The 16673-nt window shown below is 38.6% G+C and overlaps 4 protein-coding genes and 1 long non-coding RNA gene across 5 annotated transcripts; 2 read left to right on the forward strand and 3 right to left on the reverse strand.

Moving 5' to 3' along the window:
• Window positions 1–150: 150 nt before the first annotated feature.
• Window positions 151–2112, reverse strand: LOC5513561 (tripeptidyl-peptidase 1). Its single transcript, XM_001633798.3, has one exon. The coding sequence runs from the start codon at window positions 2067–2069 to the stop codon at window positions 339–341; it is 1731 nt and encodes a 576-aa protein (XP_001633848.1). The 5' UTR covers window positions 2070–2112; the 3' UTR covers window positions 151–338.
• A 274-nt stretch (window positions 2113–2386) lies between these two features.
• On the forward strand, window positions 2387–8647 carry LOC5513562 (acylglycerol kinase, mitochondrial). The gene is made up of 15 exons (XM_001633751.3): window positions 2387–2532; window positions 3782–3821; window positions 3965–4044; window positions 4534–4609; window positions 5133–5228; window positions 5516–5548; window positions 5621–5718; window positions 5964–6033; window positions 6402–6481; window positions 6634–6691; window positions 7076–7312; window positions 7654–7721; window positions 7981–8024; window positions 8103–8155; window positions 8352–8647. The coding sequence occupies exons 1-15, from the start codon at window positions 2423–2425 to the stop codon at window positions 8442–8444; spliced, it is 1236 nt and encodes a 411-aa protein (XP_001633801.1). The 5' UTR covers window positions 2387–2422; the 3' UTR covers window positions 8445–8647.
• LOC116618917 (coiled-coil domain-containing protein 134-like) lies at window positions 8153–11331 on the reverse strand. The gene is made up of 7 exons (XM_032383125.2): window positions 11147–11331; window positions 10749–10870; window positions 10450–10534; window positions 9664–9737; window positions 9464–9568; window positions 9033–9110; window positions 8153–8769 (listed from the first exon to the last, which is right to left on the reverse strand). The coding sequence occupies exons 1-7, from the start codon at window positions 11256–11258 to the stop codon at window positions 8677–8679; spliced, it is 669 nt and encodes a 222-aa protein (XP_032239016.1). The 5' UTR covers window positions 11259–11331; the 3' UTR covers window positions 8153–8676.
• A 607-nt stretch (window positions 11332–11938) lies between these two features.
• Window positions 11939–13643, reverse strand: LOC5513598 (caveolin-3). The gene is made up of 2 exons (XM_001633799.3): window positions 13420–13643; window positions 11939–12580 (listed from the first exon to the last, which is right to left on the reverse strand). The coding sequence occupies exons 1-2, from the start codon at window positions 13618–13620 to the stop codon at window positions 12248–12250; spliced, it is 534 nt and encodes a 177-aa protein (XP_001633849.3). The 5' UTR covers window positions 13621–13643; the 3' UTR covers window positions 11939–12247.
• A 948-nt stretch (window positions 13644–14591) lies between these two features.
• LOC116618918 lies at window positions 14592–16407 on the forward strand. Its single transcript, XR_004296418.2, has 5 exons — window positions 14592–14803; window positions 14944–15015; window positions 15243–15331; window positions 15480–15739; window positions 15890–16407. It is a non-coding gene; the product is annotated as an uncharacterized LOC116618918 (long non-coding RNA).
• Window positions 16408–16673: the final 266 nt, after the last annotated feature.

The following is a 16673-nucleotide window of genomic DNA, read 5'->3' on the forward strand; positions in this document are numbered from 1 at the left end:
CAGTAATCCCATGAGCTTTGAGCTGATATGTCAAACCTTAGTTACTGTTTGCGAGCCATAGACTTACCTAACTACTTGTTAAAAAAAATGGTATAACCATTTGTCAAGTTGCCCCTTAGAAACTCTTGAGATCAGTGAAAAAGATACGAATTAAAGAATGAACAAATGCACATTATTTTAATGAGTTTATAAAGAGAAAATACATTATTTATTTTAATGAGACTTTTAAAAAAATGTGAGATATGCACCTTTTACAGGAAAATCGGTATGAAGTTTTAGATTGTATAAATTTCCAAAAAAGGAGAAGTGTTCTTCCTTTTTTGCTGCAAATTGTAGGTCTACTCCAGGATGGCCTTGGCTAAAGCAGGATAGTTAGGACTTCCAAACCCTGTAACTGGGTCCCACCCAGTGCTTGCGGTAAAGCCCCTGTCACCTGGGTCACAACCCTCATTATGGCCTGTTGTCACATCATAGAAGACACTTGGATTCTTGTAAATAAAGGGGTTTAGGAATCCCATTGATGGCTTGTTGTTATGGAAACGGACATCATTAAGAAGAGAGACAATGCCAGCAACTGTAGGCGTTGATGCAGATGTACCAAGAATTCCAGGAACAGGAATTTTGTTGTTGACAACCCAGAAATGGTTGCAAAGGGCAGCAACATCAGGGTATGCTCTCCCTGACTTATTGAAGAAGCTGTCTGCCGGCATGTTTGGTCCTGTCTTGAGATAATGTTCAACTACAGCAGACTGGTAGGCAGGTTGGGAGAAGACATCACTGAAGCCTCCACCGCTTATCTCATAACCATACTCCCCTGAGATAGTGAATGGGTTGTTGAATGCTGTACCACCAACAGTAGTTACATATGGTGAAGAAGCAGGGAAGGATGGACGGAACTTCTTGTTGGCAATGCAATTAGCACCATCATCACCACTAGCAAATAGTAAGGTTAATCCCCTGACACCCGCCTTCTGGAATTCTGTACTAATTCGCCTCATGTAGTCGGCAGACAGCGAGTCTTCGTTGTCACCATAACTAACACTGTGTACCCAAGGGACCTGGGAATTGTTGCTAATAGCCACCAGCCACTCCAGGAACGGCTCTTGTTTCTCATGCCTCCCCCCAGTGCTCCAAAACCAAGTTGTAATATTTGCTCCAAGGCTCATGATGTACTGGGTATCAAGGCTTGCTTCGACACCAGGTCTCCCAGAGTCTGGACCAATCACCTTTGCAACCTTATCTAGGTGAGTGAAGGAACCTCCAAACAGTAGGAAAAACTCTTTCAGGTCAGTTGGACTGTAAAACTGCTCAAGGAACTGTGCAATACACTGAGAGTTGTTTGGGTGCGAACCTACAGTGTCAGACACATTGTATCTGTCACGCAGGACAGATGGGTAGACTCCAATATGAATACCAATGTCATCACCAAGGAGAACATCCTTAACATCATTGCTACCAAAATCTTCGCGTTTAGCTTTTGCCGGAGCCCAGTTAACAGCAGGGAACCTCAGAACCCCACCCACGAAATCAAGGTGTTGGGCCACCTTAAATGGCACAGAGTAATGATGCGTGGATCTAATAACCGGTTTGGATAGCTTTGAGTGGCGGAAATAATGAAAGGTCGCTCCAGGAAGCAAATTTTCCGCCGTCTCTCTTGGCATCTCGCAAGTGAGAAAGTCCCGAGTAATTACTGACGTGCATCTTTCAAAAACGATGCCGGATGCTCGGAGCCACTTCTTGATAACCGACTCGGTTTTCTTGCTGGGTGAAATCAAGTTTGACAGTTGTTCCAGACTCCAATGCCTTCCGTAAAATCGCGAGTCCGGATCGGAAACCTGCCAGAACAGCTTTTCCAACGCCGCAAGGTTACGTTGCTTTAGCGCGAAAGTGAGCTTGAGGGTTGCCTGTGAGGGAACGCGTCCGTCGAGGACCCAACCCTGGGTTTTCCACGATTCGATGTCATGATCATGCTCGATGTTTTGCAAGCCTTGTGCCCTGCATTCGACTGATGCAATAAAGCCCAGCAAAGCTGCAGACCACAGAAGGAAGACGCTCCGAATACCGGCCATCTCGCATTAACTATCCTGGGAAGTGCCCCGTGACAGAGTCACCGGCTCCTCATGTGATTTGAGGTCATCACCGGAAGAGAACTTTTGTACCGGAAGTAAAATAACTGGTAGCGTTATTGTTTAGGGATGAGACACATCCCAAAAGTACAATTTGCTTTAACTCAAAGAAACCAGCCTTTATGCTATCGCCTTAACAAATAAACACACAAAATATAAGTGTGTTAAAATACCAAATTTAAAAAGGGAATGAGAAAGTAAGAGTACAGTATTATCGCGTACAACGAGCTTTTTACTGGGCTGCCTGTGTACTCGTCCCAGACCTTCTCGTTGGCTAGCGAGAGTGAAAAACCAAGATGGCGGATGGCAAACCGCGTTTTTATACTTTGAGAAAACATCGCAAGAAATCAATTTTCTTCGCTGCTGTGGGTGCATGGCTCGTGAAATATGGAGTTGACAGGTTCAGGTACGGGTTGCATTTGTTTGTTTTTGTTGTAAATTACATGAATGTGAATTGACCTCGATGTCTTGCAGTGGATGTGATGCTCGGAGAAAAAAAAATGCATCCGCACATCTCCCCTTAAGGGTGTACTGACATCTGTTGCTAAGGAAAATTGAATATAGCATAAAAGCCTTGTAGAAAGTCATAAGGGTCTGATATTTGCAAAGTTGACCACCACAAGTGTGCTGTCTATTATGATAACGTTAACCCGTGACGTCATAATGTGACGTCATGGATACAGATAAAAGCAAATATTTCAAGTAAAATTGCTCGAAAACAGATATTTAATGGGTTTTATGTATCTTGAGGGATGGCCACATTAAGTCAAGCATGGGTTTTAGAAATAATTGAGTAATTGTTTTTTTTATGATTTTTCAAAGGTGCTGAAATCCAGATTATTTGATATAATTTGGGTTTTTGTTAGATTAATGCTATGAATTAATGCTGCTTGGCTGTATGAAGGAGAATTTAGTAAAAAGGAATACAGAAAAAATATTGCGTTTTGAAATAACTTGGCAACAAAAAAGCTTTTTTTAGAAAACGCAGAACCGGAAGTGAAACAAAGCCCACACGTGCTCATTCGGTTTGCTCAGACACACTGATATCTCACATTATGAAATTGAAATAAAGTTTAAAAACAAATTCAAATAGTGTTTCGTGGTATTTACACTTCAAAGGAACGTTATCCATCATGTCATGATGAAAATTGAAAACATTTTTTTAAAATTCTGATACAGTGCACGCTATTTTGAAATAAAATTTTCAGTGCGTACGCGAGCGTTCGGTGTTTGCAGCGCGCACAGGTAGTGAAAATTGAAAACTTTGGCTTCAAAAAGGTTGGCTTGACTAAATCTTTGCTAGTTTTACAAAATATTGGAAATATCATCACCCGAAAAGGCTAAGATCAACTTAAAGTCAATATTTGGGAACTTGAAATGCATATTTTTATTTCTTTTACTTCAGGAAAGCTTGGAATGACGAATTCCGTGTTATGTGTATGCGCGCGCTCAACGCCACCAGCGTAGCAATGTCGTTACTGAGCAACACTAATGTCAGTACACCCTTAAATCAGGGGCGAATCTACTTTCCGCTAAAGGGGGGGTTTGGCTCACTGACAAAGGGGGGAGGGGGTAATTATTTTGTTACATATGGTTTTCTGGCAGCCCAAGGGGGGGGGGGTAAACTCAATAGTATGTTTTTAATTGTATTTCAGAGACTACCTCACACGGAGGCAGTTTTGCGAAGAAGCAAAGGTGATTTTTTTGTCATAACAGTTTATTCCCAACCTGCACTGGAGAATTCTCAATTGGAGATTGTTCCTTGCTTTTTATAATTAATTTAATATACTTTAGTACTTAATTTCCATAAGAACTCATTGTAAATTTTTATGATTCAGGCATATTCCAAGGAGTATTTACATGCATTGCAAAAGCCGCGTCGCCTTATGGTCTTTTTCAATGCCACTGCTGGGAAAGGGTAAGCCAATATGTTGGCGCAGGCACATATCTAGGCATATAGACACAGGGGACCCTCCTCTATTTCAACCATTTAGTCTACTACTACACCCCACCACAGTTGTTTTAAAAAAGAACTTCATTCCTTAATTTTTAAAGGATAAGGCCTCAATGCAATGAAACAAAATTATGTGGTGCAGTATTCTGAATTCTGCAATTTTCCGAGCAACGCCATCTGAAAATCCTGGCTACACACCTGTTATGGATTTTTATTAGATTAAAAAATTCCATGCTATTTTTCATTAGTTCCTTGCAACTCTGACTGATTTTCCCTATTCAAAGCATTTGCCATAAGACCAAAATGCACACCTTCAAGATTCTTGTCTTTTAACAATGAATGTCTCCTTGACCACGCTTTTGATTAATGCTAGGAAGAAATTGGCAATCTTAAAATACCATTTTACAAAAAGTCAAAAGCAAACATAATGAACTTTTGTAATAATCATCAAAGGGAAGCTGAGAAGCTCTTCCAGCGAAATGCCGAGCCAATATTACACCTGGCTGGTCTTGATGTTACTATTGTCAAGGTACTGTGTGTAAGGAGGTATATATATATAGAATTGAAGGGTAGCGGGTGGTACCATTGCATCTTTAGCACATTTGTGAGCTATAAGCAATTATTATATTAAAGATTAAAGAACATCAGTACATCCCTGCAATTATTAAAACCCTAGGGTCATACCCGACCCCCTTGCCTGAAGTAACCTCAAATACTTTGGGTTAGCTAGCAATTTTGAAAAACTATCCCTTACCTGGTTTTCCCAAAAAGGAAAAAAAAAATGTTAAGATTAAACCCTGCTAACAAGTTTTTATTTGCTCAGAGAAAATAAAATGTGGTGGAAACTGTATTTCGCACATCACTTTACTTATTGAATCACTGGGTTGTATTTTTTTCAACGTTTCGGCGATGCTACGTTCATCAGGATTTCCAAAACGTCGAAAAAATACAACCCAGTGATTCAAGAAATTTGTATTTATATATAAGCATAAGACAATCACTGCACAGGACCAAAAACACTGCTCACTTTACTTATTAAGTTTTCCATTTAGACGGACTATGAGGGTCAAATTAAAAAGCTCATGCAGTACATTGATCCAAGTCTAGATGGTATAGTGGTTGCTGGTGGTGATGGCACTTTGCTAGAGGTAACTCATTTGTAATTAGTTGACTTGTGTTTTTTTCTCTTATTTTTCTCATCATCTTATTTATTTTTGCTGCAATCAAGATTCATTTCAGCTTACTGAGGGGTGTGCTTTTTAGGGTAGGGGATGGTAAGGAAGAGGTATTTAAATCTTCTAGCTCAGTGCAAATCACACCTCTGGAGCTTTGAATATCTCCCAATGCAAAAAAACAAAATTACAATTGATGTTTTGTAAAATGTAAAAAATATTATTATTAATGACCTCCATAATTATATTTTCTGTTATTTCAGGCAGTCACAGGACTGTTAAGAAGACCTGACCAGGTATTTAATTCATCACAATGAATATTTATACAGTATTGTACAGTAATCACACTGCACGTTGATTTTTTTCAGGCAGATGTCTCTAAAATTCCCATAGGAATTATTCCAGTTGGAACGAACAACACCTTTTTCAACAGAGTATTTGGCAGTGGAAATGCTTCGCAGTCTAGGTATGTTTAGAACAAGTTACAGTGCAATGTGAAGTTATACATAACTACAATGCAAGAAATGTATCTGATTGGCATGAACTTTTACCAGCGTGGCAAAGAAACACATCCTTGCTCATCAGCAGAAGATGGAAATCTTCCTAGTTATAAAGCTCTTATCAATCAAAGCAGTAATTCTTGATTCTTGCATGCCATCTTATTATAATTATACTATTTTTTTTCTTTTTACTTTGGTTTTCTACATGTAGACAAATTGGCAATGCTGCCATGACGATAGTTAAAGGACAAACCACATCAGCTGGTGTAATGGAGATTAAGGTAGGCAGAACGTTTTGTATTTGTTTGCCTGTATCTTGGCCAGCCTTAGTAAAAAAATACAGAAGGCTGCGAAATAATATAAGCACAGACCCACTATTCATGAAAAAAATCAAAGCAAATGAATTTATTTAGAGAGAATTTCAGTGCTTCTTTTTTATTTTCATGCTCAAACTCAGTTCTAACTGTCCTTGCATTATTGAAATCATCAGAGTGCCTGTTGGGTGATGCACGTAATTATGTTAAATTATCCTTTTTAACGATGATGACGACAAAGTCAGCAATTTAGGGTTTTTTTCCACAAACAATTTCTTCAGAGGTACTTGTTGTGCCTGATATCCATTTCTTAAGTTTCTCCATTTTGTTACCAGGGTGAGGAAGGAAGACCAACGTTTGCGCTGAATGGGGTACACTGGGGGGCATTCCGTGATACAGCTGAAAGCTATGACAAGTGAGAGACACAACATGGCTATGGGTTATTTGTGTGACTAAGAATTTTCATTTAATATTTAGAAATTTCAAATTTGTTACATAGTACCACAGTACTGTACCTATCTCTTCCTACATATCAACAGTTCTTGTATTTATTCTTAAATTTTGCAGGTATTGGATCACTGGGCCCCTCAGACAGAAAATGGCTTACATTGCAAAAACCTTCCAAGTAAGGTTTCTCAATTAGTCTATCATTTACCAAAAGGTTAACAAAGTATTGCAATGCACAATAAATGTTTATAAAACAATGCTAGTAAAAGAGAGCTCTGAAGTCAAGAAGAGTTGGCAATTAGAGTATACACACTTTTTTTTCATGTCTAATAATTCACAGATTGCATTAAAGTGTCTTATGAGCAACCTTCACACAACTCAATTCGGTCTTATTTCAGTCGTTTGTTAATTACATGCTGTGAAATCATCCATATATTATTAGAGGACAGAGGCACACAAAATTGAGATCTATTTAATATTTAATAAGCTCTATTACGTATTTATAGAATGAGCACTTGTTTTTGTTATGTTGGAGATCTATTTAAATTTCTTTCTTCCCCAGGGATGGCCCCCTGTCAGTCATGCCAGAATTTCGTATCCAATAAATGCACCATCACCAAGACATGCCCTCTCTATCACACCTTCATCTTCTCCTGGCTCCCTTACTTGGCGTGACAACGCGCACGCTATGGCTAGCACTGCCGGTGCCACTAGTGATGGTGGAACAGAAAGCGATGGTTGGATAACAAGGGATGTAGAGACACTCGGCCTGATGATTGAACCAGTTATGAAATCACTAGTAAGTCACAGTTTCTTACACTGATTTCTTCTCTCTGCTTTGAATCACCCATCTACTGATAGACTGGCATTTGGTACCTTATCAATAGCTGATAAGCATCCACGCATAGTAGCATATTCAAGGTTCCCATGGCAAGCTGTACCATGCGCATCGCCTGTCACAATAAGGCATTCTCAGTGAAATACCAACCCCACTTGAAACAATGTGGGTCAGTTTGGAAAGCTGTGCTTAAACAAATATCTGTCGACATTTCATATGGTTTTCAACCATTACAATTAGAAACAAGCTGATTTATCCATTGTATATTTATGTATATTCTGATAAATGGCATTTTACTATAGGACAGTATGTTTATCAGAGTCAAAATCTGGCCCCAAGACATGGCAAAGATAGACTTTATAAGACGCGGGTAAGTACAAACACACTGATATATATGTTATAATAAGTTTGAATTGTATCAGATAGAATACTAAATAAGATATTTGAGGGACAAACTCGGGCCCCTATGTTGCTCTGTATGCCAAAAATTTTGGTATAGCAATTTTGTGTCCCAACAAATGTGATTTAATTTTTCCATCACATTCATTTTGCTATTATTGATCCACTGATATATAAAAGGGTTACACCAAATGAGAATGTTATAAAAAGTATTGAATTCTTTGGTACAGGTGGAAGATGGAGAAGAGAGAATTAACTTCAGAGGATGAATCAGGTTGGCGTGAAGTAGTGAAGGCTGGTTGTCCTATTTGAAACCTTTCTGTTATATTGTTATTCTTGTTTTTTTTTCCAGATGTTGACTGTTTTGCAGTTCAAGAGCTAAAATTTGTTCCTAGAGATAACGAGGTTGTACAGTGATATTTTAATTGGACACATACAACAAATTGTACATACATTAAATTGTACATTGGTATTACACAACTGTATCTCTCCAATCCCTCTCTGTATCATCTAATCCCCTTGCCACCTCTTCTTCTTAATCAAAACCTAGATCAATTGCCCATATCTGAATTCCTGATTGTTTTTTTTTCTCTCTCTAAAGGAGTCTTGGTTTAGCATAGATGGGGAGCCCTTTGATGCAAGAACCATCCATATAAAATATCATCCAGACAAACTAATAGTCTTCTCTGCCTAAGATTCAAGAATATAGATACAGGAAAGGAGATAGAGCTTTGGTACTAAGTGCTTCATCCTAATTAGATGATTTCTATTTTCAAAATGTCATGCTAGAAATCAATATCACATTTTACAACACAATGATGTATACATCAGATTTTATTGTATGTTGTTCTTTGTAAAACCTGTATATTACAAATGCTAAAAAAAAGGAATAGGTTTGACATGTGTAATTGATTAGGATTAAATTACTATAAATCGCCACTCAGTCTAGGGCCTCTTTTCTTCTTTTTCTCTTTCTTCTTTGCATTTTGTTGTTGCTTCTTTTGTTCATTTGTCATGGCCTGCAAGAAGACATACATTCAAAGATTCCTCAGAAATTATTTCAGTATATTTATTTCTTTCCTATCAGTTATGGAACAGAGGGTGTGTACATATGAGGTCAGGGACATGAGGGATGGAAAAATGAGGTTAGGGAGAGGCAAGCCTGACCCAGAATGTTGAAAAAGTTGTTCAACTCCCAGAATTTATGTTGGACCCTCCTGTGCACAAGTCTCCTAAATACCTGACACTTGGTCATAAAAGCAAGATGTACGTTTTAAAGTACCTGCTCAATCTGTGAGCTTAGTTTGTATGGATTGGTGTAGTTTGGATCTCTGGGAACAACCTCCAGCTCTTGAGCCATCTGCAATGTTAGGCACAACATTCACACTCAATATGAGCTAAATGTAATATTTCCTAAAAGCTAAACATGTACTAAACTTTAAAAAGCTGTTAGTCCCAATTTTATCATACTAGAAACAAAAATATCTGTTCAATGATATCCATGCCTTTCTTGACTGATTTTTATGAGCCAAAGATAAAGCTTTTTTGTATGACTATTTTAAATTTGGTTTATAAATAACGCATAGAGGACAAAAATATAGGAAGGGCTGACTGATTAACTTTAAGCTTGATAATACAAATAAATAAATGAAGTTTATCTTAGGTAATGGCCTTGATGGATTCTACATTTGTTGATACTGCTACAATGCTTACCAGGTTTAACACAGTAGTATCCATTTCATCAAAGATACCGGTCTCATTAGCAAAGCTGACACTCCACTTGGCCAGTAATTCCCACTCAGTCGAATGTCTAAAGATCTGTACAGGTAAAAATTCCAATTTCTAGTTAATTGGCATTCCTGAGCACCAGGTTAATGGGGTACAAATGTGTTAGTGACAAAAAGTCCATCTACCTTATGCGTAATATCAGGCAATCTTAACAGGACATCACCAAAAAATGCTGTATTTTCCAGGATGTGCGCCAGAGCTTGAGAAAAAAAAGGCAATTTACTAAACAGGAAATAAAAACTACATTTTTAAGAGAAATAATAATGTATATATCATGATAATGCCCTTTTTACTGAAAGATTAATTTTAAAATTAAGATTTGTCATCTTCATGGAACAAAATCTTTCACGTTTGGAGCTAGCCTCCTCCGCAGGCATCTCTAAAGCCCAAGAAAAGGGGAGAAAAACATGACCTGGCTTCCTGTGGCGTAAGAGGAGGCAGAAGAGGAGAGGGAGGACTGAGGGGAACGTTTTGCTTGTTTGCTTGCCACAGGGATACCAATTCGGGTAAAAAAAAGCTTTCTCTATCCTAGTCCCAGTGTTGTTATTTTTTCAACACTAGAGACGCCTGTGGAGGAAATAACACCTATATTCCAGGTATAGCCTATATACAAAATTGCATACTACTAAAAGTATGATACCGTCAATGCCATAAAAAGAGAGCCAACTCGTTTTTTGTGTGTTGCATCCCCCAAACTTTATGTTGCAACCCTTGATGAGACCTGTGTTCCACTTTATGCTGCAACCCCCACTCTATAAAAAAGTCCTTGAATCAACCCCATGGGAGGGTGTATAACTTTGAGCAATTGTGCAGTGCAAAGCCATTCACTCAATTTACCTGCTATCAGAGGTCTGGCTGAGACCTGTGTTGGCAGGGAATTACTCAATAAGATGAAAGGTTAATATATTTACCATGCATAGTCTCTTTTTCTTTTGGAAACTCGCCACCAGGAATGTAGCCAGATGAGATAATGGTAGTCTTGGAGTCACCTAACATCTAAATAGCACAACGTATAATTTACCTGTTGTAATAATGACAGGGGGACTGCCAGCTACTAAATTTACTCAAATAATTGCAAAAGTCAAGCTCCGCAATAGTCAAGCTCAACATTCTTTAGGTTTTTATGCTAACACAGTGGGGTGACCCCTCCCCTCCCCCCTATAAAATCACGACTGTGCTATAATGTACTGCATTATACTGATCGATGTACCTTGAAAATGTTTTTAGTGATGATTTCCACTAGCTGGTACTGTTTGGAATAGTCTTTAACTTCAAGTAACTGTTTCACTGCTTCTAGCTGTTGGGCTCGCTTGAGCTTGAAGCCTTTCCTGACTGTATATAGATTTAGGCAAAACTAGTTGATTAGTAGTTTAGTTACTAGTTTAATTGTATTTGCATATAACATGAGTTTATGATATCCGATTTTTCTGTCCTCTGAGTCTGATGCAATCAAGAGTACTGCAAATATCCATTGTATTCTTTAAAATTATCTATAGAATCTGGTGGTGGTAAAAATTACGAAAAATTCTACATATTACAAGCATATATTATAGTTGTTACAAGCAACAAAGAGTAGACTATAGTTATGATCGAAAGTTTATAACTCACAAAACGTTAGACCCAGATCATCATTGGTATTTTTCTCGCTTGAAACCGTCTCCTTACTCGCAGTAGTAAGAGATACAACCACAGCGTGAAATAATATATGAATTATGTCCATTTTACATTGATTTAGAAGCTGTTTTGTGTGTTTTCGTCTACCGTGATTCTAAAACTTTGAAAAGACACGTGGGTTAACCTCATTTTCATGCCAAACGCAGCACCGCTGACCTCAAATATTTAAAGAAAACTTAAAACAGCCGCTACAAAAAAAAAGATAGAACGAACGAACTATATGGCTATGGCAAGCAAACTATATAACTTAATGGATGTTAATCTCACCACAGGGGAAATTTTAATGTGTACAAGGGAATTGTTTATCCAAGCATAGGACAAGGAGGCAAGGGCGACGGTTACAGTCTATTCGCCAACTCCACCGCCCCGCTCATTAGCTCAGCGAGCCTAAAAACAAGCAGGATTACAATATCCAACTCAAGTCGAGACCCGTTACTAGCAGGGACTTTCAGATGACGTATGTTGTCTGAAAGTCCCTGAAACTCCCGAGTAATAGAGAAAAGCTCCCAGCGGGGGAGGGGGGGGGGGGTAACTCCTTTTACTAGGCGGCGTTACGTTGTGTGTGTCTGAATATCCTCTGGCTACGTTGTCTGTCCTCTGTTTCGAGTCAAAGGGGGCTCACTGTCTCTTTTTGCGCGCCACAGAAATTCAAAAACTCTAATAAATCCACTGGATAACCGGTTTGCAAGATGTTTGGCAGTGCTAAAAACAACCAAAAGACCCCGGTAGAGTGACTGGTGGCGGGGAACAAGCCCCGAATTTTATTGTAATAATTTTTCACAAAAGTTAATAGCCAAGCAAATTTTGATAATTTTACGACATCTCCGAGAAATACGGGTGACATGTCGAGTTTCTGTAAAGTAGATTGAAAAGTTAAAAAAACAAATGAATGATACATTAAAGTTTGATTTGGTATGATCAATGATAAATAATAAAAAAAAAAACTATTAATTCCAATTAATCATTTGATAATGAGATACTAAAAAGAGTATAAATAACCATATGCGAGAACGGCATGCGTTCTTCTCCTCTTTGCTAAACATTTTGTACACGAATTCCGGAAAATATCTTGCTAAAAGATTCGAAGAGAGGATCACAGAATGTACGGATACAGAGCCCCCAGATCTTCCCCAAGCACTGCAACTCGATTAGGTAGCCTCTAAGACAGGGCATGACGCACCAGATGTAGTCAAAGCTCAAGCACGCAAAGTAACAGCCGCACAGAATGGCCGTGGGAATGCCGAAAATAGCGGTTATTATCCGGTAGCACCAGTATTTCGTCGCCACGAAGGTCTTGTAGCTTGTTCGCCATACGCCGTCTATACTATGGGTGCCTTCTGGCTCAGCAAATACGTCTTGAAAGAACACCTGGAGAACGAAGGCGGGATTAGTGACGTAGGAAGAGAGGGGAAGACATTTCGCTTGGTCAAGACTTTGCAAGGACTAGACGAAGGCCACCGCTAGAAAGGCGCGTAGCGCATAAAAGCAGGTGCGTGTACAGGTGTGTGTAGTGTAGTTTAGAAAAACAATATTGTTAGCATTCCTATGCAAAACGCTTTCCTCGTTTGTGACCATAAATGGCTGTTTTCAAATGTAATGTATATTAACAAAACTATAATATCAGCGGAAATCGATTAATAAGTCACTCTTCTTGGCTTCGAGTTTTATTCTTGAATTACACACAATTAGATTAACGAAGATTCGAATATGATTCTCTTTATGAAAAAACGATTTCTTTCTTATTAAATCCTTTCTTCTTTTACTATACTTCAACAACCTTAGTTTTCAAAACAAATGAGCTGCGTATAGAATCTTCTTTCTAAAAATTCAAAAACAAGTTAACGTCAAGAACTGAATTCAAAAACAAGTTAACGTCAAGAACTGAAATGATCGCGCAGGTCGACAAACGAGCGACTAATAACCAAGGCATCTTTAACTAAAAGCAAACTTCGCTTGAAAAGTCTCTCTGAACTTTACGTTCAAACTGCCAACTCCAAACATAAATCGAAAACGCCACACTTGAATAGTGAATATCTGAAAACTCTGAAACGTAAAAAAATAAATTGCTTACAGCAGTAAGCTGCTGTTATCAGAAAGTTCTTGCTTAATTGATCCCTACCCCACTTGGTTTCTAAGTACCACTAAACTTTAAAGCCCCCTAAGCTCGTACTGCTAAAGTGGTAGGTGCTGCTAAAGTTGATCCCTACCCGCACGTGGTCATTCATATTCGTAGGATCCCTGTCCGTCATGTTCAGCTGGTTTCCATGCTCCATCTCTTTCTCAGAGCCTCTAATCTCAACATCTATTCTATCGGTTGACGCCATTGTTGACTTGGTGTTGTGATCGCGCTTTCGAAGTCTGATCTCCGTGCGTTTGGCTGCTGCAGGCTGGACAAAGCTCTGGGACATCTTTTGGTAATTTAAAATGGTAATGAGACAGTGAATGCTACAATGCGATTGGGTTACATTCTTGACCAGTACCACTGGTATTGTTTGGTACATGTTTTAAAACAACAGAGAATCGTTTGTCTTTTTCTTTGTTTCCTATTACCACTCTGTTACTCTCAAAACAACTTTTGTACAATCATTTCTCCGCATACTTCTATGCGAACTCGAAATCTCAAAATCAGGGAATTGTAGATGCTATTGCCTGTCATTAATTTTTTGTGTTGTTAATTATTTAGCGTTGGCTGTCAAATGGAGTTTTCAAGAAAAACTCCATTGCGGGGTAAGAATTACTGACCACACCCAAAGTGTTATCCCTTAGGGTTGAGATCGATCATCCCCTTCTGTTCCTATGGGAGTCTCTTTGCGTAAATGGGTATGGTAAACAGCAATTTTACCCAATAGCAGATATGGCGAAGATGCACAGAAATGTAGGTTCTGAATGAACTCGATTGTATCTATTTTATAATATTTTAAATCAAATTATTGCTACTCATAAGTAGCTTGAATCTCACGAAAGAATGAAAAGAGCATAGCACTTGGGAACCCCCCCCCCCCCCCCCCTCTTTAAAACGGAAAAAGAAATCACAGTTTTGGTGATTTTAATTGTTAAAAATTTTAGGGCAATATCAACCAAACTGGAGAAATATTTTTTCTCAGGGGAAGAATGCAGATTGATTGAAAAGGAACTTTAGAAGCACACTAGCATACACACATTGGCACCAGTCGGGCCAAGACGGGACGCTAGCACAGTCTATTACCCGTGCAGTTCGGCAACCATGGACAGCTGTTTCGTCCTTATTAGGACTCGTCAGCATGGCAAAGCCGGTTTGCCTTAGTTAAACTTCATCGGCGTTCCTTTTAAGTGCAGCGATCTCTTTCATACCATGTGTTTAGGTGTCATGACACGATATTGAGGCCGGCACTAATGCCGTTTTTGGAAGGATTTCTCGAGGTTTTCATCCTATAATCGCAAATGTTAAAAGCGTTGTTCTGATATACTGTACAACTCGAAATGATAAAATTCATACCCCTGCGACCATGTAATATCCTCTAATGCTTCTATCCAACAGAAAAAAAAAACAGTTATACAGGAACTTTTCACACTGTCAACTCCATCAAGAAAACAGGAAAATGGAGATCGAAGGTAAGAATCAAAAGCAAGAAATGAGCTATAGAATTAAGCATAGTAAATTAAAAAATTGGGATATATTTTTAAATCCGCTTCTCGTCATCTGTAGAATAGCACGCGAGGATGCAATGAACAACGTTTTCTGTTTCCGTTAGGTAAATCTATCAAAGTACAGCAAAGTGCTTATCCCAGGGCAATTCGACGCTACAAATCACTGGCAATTATGTGTAAGTAAGCATTAAGAACGAGCAAGGGTGGTTCTAGGATCTAGGGACTCGATGGATTTTCGTGCATTTTCTCGACATATTAACTAAATCTTGATGAGCCAAATGGTAGAAACTATTTAGGTATAACGTATCCGTTTGAATCCCTGTTAGTGTGAACAGCTCATTACTATCCACTAAGTACTAATTCTGGATATAACTGAGCGCGCTATCACTCGCTTTCGTTTTAGGTCGTTGACCTTGATGAAGGCACGATTGCTTTGGTGGACCCTATGTCTTTGGAAACTGACATGGACAGTGTCGTTTTTAATGAGATGAGGTAAGTAACAACAGGCGATGGAGGGGGGGGGGGGGGGGGCAATGAAGTAGGTGGTTGTTGTTAGGTCGGAAATAAAATGAGTTGTAGTGACAATAAGAAAATGTGTAAAAAACAGTGTCAGTGTTTACTTCCGTTTGACAATTTCTAGAGAAGAGAGAAGGATATAAAGGCAAAGTGGAGTGGCGACAAAAATGGATTAATCATCCACTACAGACCAGCAGACAGATTGTGTCAGCTGTGGGGTTTTCATCTTAAAGGTTTATATTCAATTTCTTTTGTTTTCCTGTAGCTATTCGAAAGCAAATACGATGGATTCTCCTTATATATAAGATCATGTAGTAAATATTCATTTAATTTTAACAGATAGCTGAATGCCTAGCATGGGACATGGCTCTCTCTTTTACCAAAGTAAGTAAGCACTGGGATGCAAAATTGTTGTTTGCAATGTTAAAGACCCCTAAGTAGGGGCATCGTTTATCTCATTAAGTTAAATCGACTTATTCTATCTTGAAATATACCCCCTCCGTTCCCTAATTATCATCTATTTTGAATCGATAGGATGACGTAGATGAGTACCGTTACATTATAGCGGGAAGACTGATAACAGAAAAATGGTGAAAATGTCAATCCAAAGCGAAGACGAAGTTCTTCTGGGAAAGTGTGACTGGAGGAGTAAAACACTAATATCCCACTTTCTTCGACTCGAGTTTACCAACTGAAGTTTGGAATTTGTTAGAATAGGTAGACAGGTTAATTAGGAGCCCTGTAACAAGTAACAAGAAATGGTTTTGAACAAGGTTTATTTCCCCGGGGAGCGTCTTCAGGGTAAAATAGAAATAGATAGGGATGCTCGTCTGGAAATTCGAAAAATTCCCTGAAAAAATACCCGCACACTACTCTATACCTATAGAATACCCTATAAAATACTCCAGAAGCAAAAATGATCCCTAAAAATGCATTTTTTGTATCCCATTTCATAACTAAGAATGAATGACAAATTGTCAAAGTATTTTGTTTAGAAATCGAAAGTTTTGCAGTAACAGATGGCAAACTTGAAAAGTAAAAGTCTTCTAGCTGGGTTCTAGAGTTCTTTTAGACTATGTTTTCTTGAAGCTGTTTGTGGCTGGATATAAAAAAATCGCAATCTCGACGACGCTGCCTCCGCAATTCACGATAGTTTTATACCGAATTCAACAATTATCATAAAAACGGTTAAAATGTCTCTGTTGACAAATGTTCCCGGATTCGCCGCGTATCCGGGATAGTTTGACTTTTTGTAGACCATGTCTTAAAATCAATGTAACTGGCTGAGGAGAGCGCAGAACTGCGCTCTCGTAGATTG

This window comes from Nematostella vectensis, chromosome 10 (assembly GCF_932526225.1).
Source record: "Nematostella vectensis chromosome 10, jaNemVect1.1, whole genome shotgun sequence".
In the NCBI taxonomy this organism is placed as follows: Eukaryota; Metazoa; Cnidaria; class Anthozoa; order Actiniaria; family Edwardsiidae; genus Nematostella; species Nematostella vectensis.

What these genes read in the sequence shown, in the direction of transcription:
- LOC116618917 (XM_032383125.2), bottom strand. Translation starts at nt 11,258, where the DNA reads ATGGACATAATTCATATATTATTTCACGCTGTGGTTGTATCTCTTACT. An exon ending in TCACTAAAAACATTTTCAAG is followed by an intron (nt 10,535 to 10,748) that starts GTACATCGATCA and finishes TGTGCTATTTAG; the next exon opens with ATGTTAGGTGACTCCAAGAC. An exon ending in TAAGCTCACAGATTGAGCAG is followed by an intron (nt 8,770 to 9,032) that starts GTACTTTAAAAC and finishes GTCTTCTTGCAG; the next exon opens with GCCATGACAAATGAACAAAA.
- LOC5513562 (XM_001633751.3), top strand. Translation starts at nt 2,423, where the DNA reads ATGGCGGATGGCAAACCGCGTTTTTATACTTTGAGAAAACATCGCAAG. An exon ending in GGAAATGCTTCGCAGTCTAG is followed by an intron (nt 5,719 to 5,963) that starts GTATGTTTAGAA and finishes TTCTACATGTAG; the next exon opens with ACAAATTGGCAATGCTGCCA. An exon ending in CTGGTGTAATGGAGATTAAG is followed by an intron (nt 6,034 to 6,401) that starts GTAGGCAGAACG and finishes TTTTGTTACCAG; the next exon opens with GGTGAGGAAGGAAGACCAAC.
- LOC5513598 (XM_001633799.3), bottom strand. Translation starts at nt 13,620, where the DNA reads ATGTCCCAGAGCTTTGTCCAGCCTGCAGCAGCCAAACGCACGGAGATC. An exon ending in ATATGAATGACCACGTGCGG is followed by an intron (nt 12,581 to 13,419) that starts GTAGGGATCAAC and finishes TTCGTTCTCCAG; the next exon opens with GTGTTCTTTCAAGACGTATT.
- LOC5513561 (XM_001633798.3), bottom strand. Translation starts at nt 2,069, where the DNA reads ATGGCCGGTATTCGGAGCGTCTTCCTTCTGTGGTCTGCAGCTTTGCTG.